General features: G+C 41.7%; 1 protein-coding gene across 3 annotated transcripts in view; it reads right to left on the bottom strand.

The window, feature by feature from the left end:
• LOC103139918 (connector enhancer of kinase suppressor of ras 2) overlaps positions 1-3,701 on the bottom strand; it is a 78,885-nt gene that overhangs the window by 20,780 nt on the left and 54,404 nt on the right. For 2 of the 3 annotated variants that reach the window (XM_016672817.1, XM_007554789.2), the window contains exons 12-13: positions 2,429-2,515; positions 1,371-1,579 (exon numbers count right to left, since the gene is read on the bottom strand). In XM_016672817.1, coding sequence (XP_016528303.1) covers positions 1,371-1,579; positions 2,429-2,515 — 296 coding nt within the window. The remainder of the gene's footprint in view (positions 1-1,370; positions 1,580-2,428; positions 2,516-3,701) is intronic. The other variant, XM_016672818.1, reaches the window with a different exon arrangement.

Here is a 3,701-nt window from a genome sequence, read left to right as displayed (position 1 = left end):
AAGGAGCAAAAGGGGCAGGTGCTCAAACAACCCAGCCCCCCCCCCCCCCCCTCGCCCTGCACCTGCCTGATCTACCCAGTCTTCCAGCCTTTAAGCTCCAGCAGCAAAAAGCTCACATCGCACCATAGTGATGTTTGAATCTCTGCAGTAATTACACGAGTTCATGGTTCTGGGCTGAACCAGAGAGGTTGGTCTGTGCAACAGGACGGAGGGCGAGACGTCGGCTCTCTTAGAAATTAATAAAGTCAATCAGTAAGTGTCAGTGCTGCTTTGGTTAATTGGTGAACAGAAAGTATTTTGCACTGTATGGCTGCTGAAGTATCAAAGTTATGATTGTTGTAGTTGCAGAAACAAGCTTCACATTTTTACCAGTGAAAAAAAAAATCCATTGCAAGATTTGAACATTTCACAGAGTTCTGGTCAATCCATTATCCAAAAGTGGAAAGATCGGTGGAGCGCTGTAAACCCGCCATGGCACTGCACATGGACATCTACTGAATTTTTAAGTTGTTTTAAAAATTAAATTATGCACAACACAAAATATTTGTCTTTAATAAACTTTGGTGGTTTTTTCTTATTTTTTTAAATTAAAACTGCCACCTTAAACCTCCAGTGACATTTGCACAACAGCAGATTTGGACGTACACGTTCATTAAAAATGAATAAAAATGGAAAGCATTTTGAACAAAGAGTGACCCATATCTCGTGCTTTTGTAGAGCGTAGACAAAAACATTTCAAGACCTGCTAAACAGAAAACTAAAAAAAAAAAACGTAGGAAAATCTTTTTTTTTCCTGTTTTACTGAGACAAACAGCTTTGGATATATAATTATTTACAGATACAAAATCGGACTACTTTGTTTCCAAGTAAAAAAAAATCTAAAATGTAATTTTACCATTTAAAAAAAAACCTGTGGTCTGCAAATACTTTCATTTTGGTGATTGTGGCGCATTTGACAGGAAGTTAGCACACCACAAGGTTTGCATTAAAGCAAAATCAGGTCACAACTTCAAAAAATAAATCCTATTAGGAGTGAAAACCTTTGCTCTCATAACTCTCCATCCAATCTGACCACCAAGCTTTACATATTTTAACAAAGAACAGGAAAGAGACAGTCCTGTTCAGCACTTACTCAAAAGATCTGAATGCAGATTAAATGAAAACCATCGATCATGCTCCTTTAACTTTACATTTATATTCAGCTTTGTTGGTTTATCACATGAAAATGCAGAAAAATAAAACTAAAATTGCAATAAATATGTTACATTTGTGTTTAATGTGACAAAAAGTGGGAAAAACAAATGTAGGGAGTGTAAACACATCTCCAAGCCAGATTGCAGTACAGTAAGATTTCCCGAGTCTGTACGTACCGGGAGAGGCTCAGGCGGTTGGTCAAGCCGCAAGGTGGAGGAAAGCATGGAGGGGCTAATCGGAAAGCTGGGGCTGCTGGGATTGCGGCTCTTGCGACGCGAGCGTCTGGTGGAATCCCGCCGGCTCTCTCTGCCTGGACCCTCGGGCTCCTCCTCAATCACCAGGATCTTGTCGTCGCTGAGATACCGCAGCAGTGAGTTGTCCGAATCTGTGGGAGATGAGAGGACAAGGGTTTGCGTGGACGTTAGACGCCGGTTTGGGTCAGAACAACGGATAAGAGGGAGGAGAAATCCTTGGAGGGAGGAGATAACGTCTTGGAGTCCAGAGGAAGGCACAGAGTAAGAACAGCTGAGCCTGAATGCAGATAAAAACCCAATGGAAAGGCATGAAAGTGCCTCAGAGCAGTCAGAGCTGATATGGGATCACAGTTGGGGGACAGACATCTATAATCTGTTTGTAGTGATTATGTTGATACGCAGGGCTCCATTGCTAAATCTCGCCTGTGACCCGAGCTTTGATTCTGCTCCGGCACAGATAAAAACTCCTCAACTCATTTGTTTACTGTCCCTGAGTTTCAAAATGAACATCCGGAAAGAGACAAAAAGGAGGAGGAGGAGGGAAAGAAAGGCCAGCCTCGTACATTAGGACTGTACTTTAATAATATTCATAGATTTTCTGAAGGTAGAGCGGAGGATCCTCCGCTGAATACAGATCGAACCTCGCCACCAAAGTAGCAAGGCTGCTCAGAATCGGTCACACTCTCCTTTCCCAAGCCGCTGTATGAATGCAATTCCCTTGCATTTGTGTCTAATAGTCACTCTCAGAGATACATACCAGGTTTGATATGTATCCTCACACAACCAAAGCACCATGGACAAACCAGACGATGAGCTGAGATGCACTGAGCTGAGCATGGAGCGAAGCGTGGTGCCACTTTGACCCGGCAGCATCAGCGCCATAAAGCACTGTGTTTTTCCTTCCCTTTCTGTGTGTGTGTGCGTGCGCGTGCGTATGCGTGTGTGTGTTCGTGTGTATAGGTGTGTGTGTTCGTGTGTACCTCTGCTCCCTCTCTTGCCCATGCTGGGTTCCTTGGCTTCGGCCATCCAGTTATATTCAGGAGGCATGGAAACAGGTCTGAGATCACCTGGAAGCACCAATCAGCAATCAGAGAGTCTGACTGAGAGACAGTGTGGGAGACAGCTGGGGGGGTGGACGGGTGAGACAAAGAGAGGGTGTGTGCAGGTGGGGCGGGACTCGTGAAGGACCACTTCAACCTGAGCTTCATCAGANCTTAAATAAAGTAAAAGATTTTCAATTAATTAGTTTACTTTGCAAAAGTGCAGAAAAATAAATCCTCAGTTTGATTGTTGTGTTACCATAGCAACTATCTGATGCTATGAGTCGAATCTTTGTGTTCGTTTTGTCCACAAATACGTCTCAGCAAATAACCAATTTTCAGTGATTGCTTTTTAGCTCGACCTGTTAAACTCGCCCCTCTCTCCCAGATCCCACTAAATCTGAATCAAAGCGCCGCTAATGACGGCGCTGCAGTGAGAGGGGCCCCTAAATCCTATTCTACTCAAGGCCCCATAAAACCTCGGGCCAGCCCTGATTAATTTTTTGCAAGTAATCAAATTAAGTTTATCCAAGTATATGTATTAAGTTCATTAAGTTGTCTCGTTAAACACAAATAAATTAAGTTTGACGAGCTTCATTCGAATATGTCACAAATTTTTTGAAGCCGGAGCTCTATTCTCTCTCTTCAGAGCGCCTGAATCAAATAATTCACTTATTACCAGGCTTTTGTCAAACCTGAGGGCATGAAGAGGAGGTAATTCAAACATCTGATTCACATTTCAGCACAGGGACCCATCTAAACGCTGGAGGACGGAGGAATGTTCATTTTTTACCTCAGGGATACCAAACCTTTAACAACAAATAATAATAAAAAAAATATAATGGCAGAGCACTATAAATCTGTGAGCTACTTTTTCTAACTTCCTGTGACAATCAGCTGTGCTACAATGTTTTCACAGCAACACAGATCTCTCAAGGAGTTTTTTTTTCAGTAATGAACCCCAGAGGTGTGCAGAGTATCCAGAAAAATGTACTCAAGTAAGAGTAGCACTACTTCAGCATATCTTTACTAAAAGTATCTGTCCAAGAAATTACTCAAGAGTAAAAAAGTATTTAGTAAAACGTCTACTCAAGTACTGAGAAACTGATCAAATTATCAATCATTTAACATTTAAAAAGTACCTCATCAGACAGACCAAAATGTAAAGATAAGTAGAATTTTTTATTTATTTTTTTTTTTTTTTTTTTTTTTT

This window comes from Poecilia formosa, unplaced genomic scaffold (genome assembly GCF_000485575.1).
Source record: "Poecilia formosa unplaced genomic scaffold, Poecilia_formosa-5.1.2 Scaffold66, whole genome shotgun sequence".
NCBI lineage: Eukaryota > Metazoa > Chordata > Actinopteri > Cyprinodontiformes > Poeciliidae > Poecilia > Poecilia formosa.
Note: the sequence above shows the minus strand (reverse complement) of the source record. Positions and strands in the feature narration are given on the sequence as shown.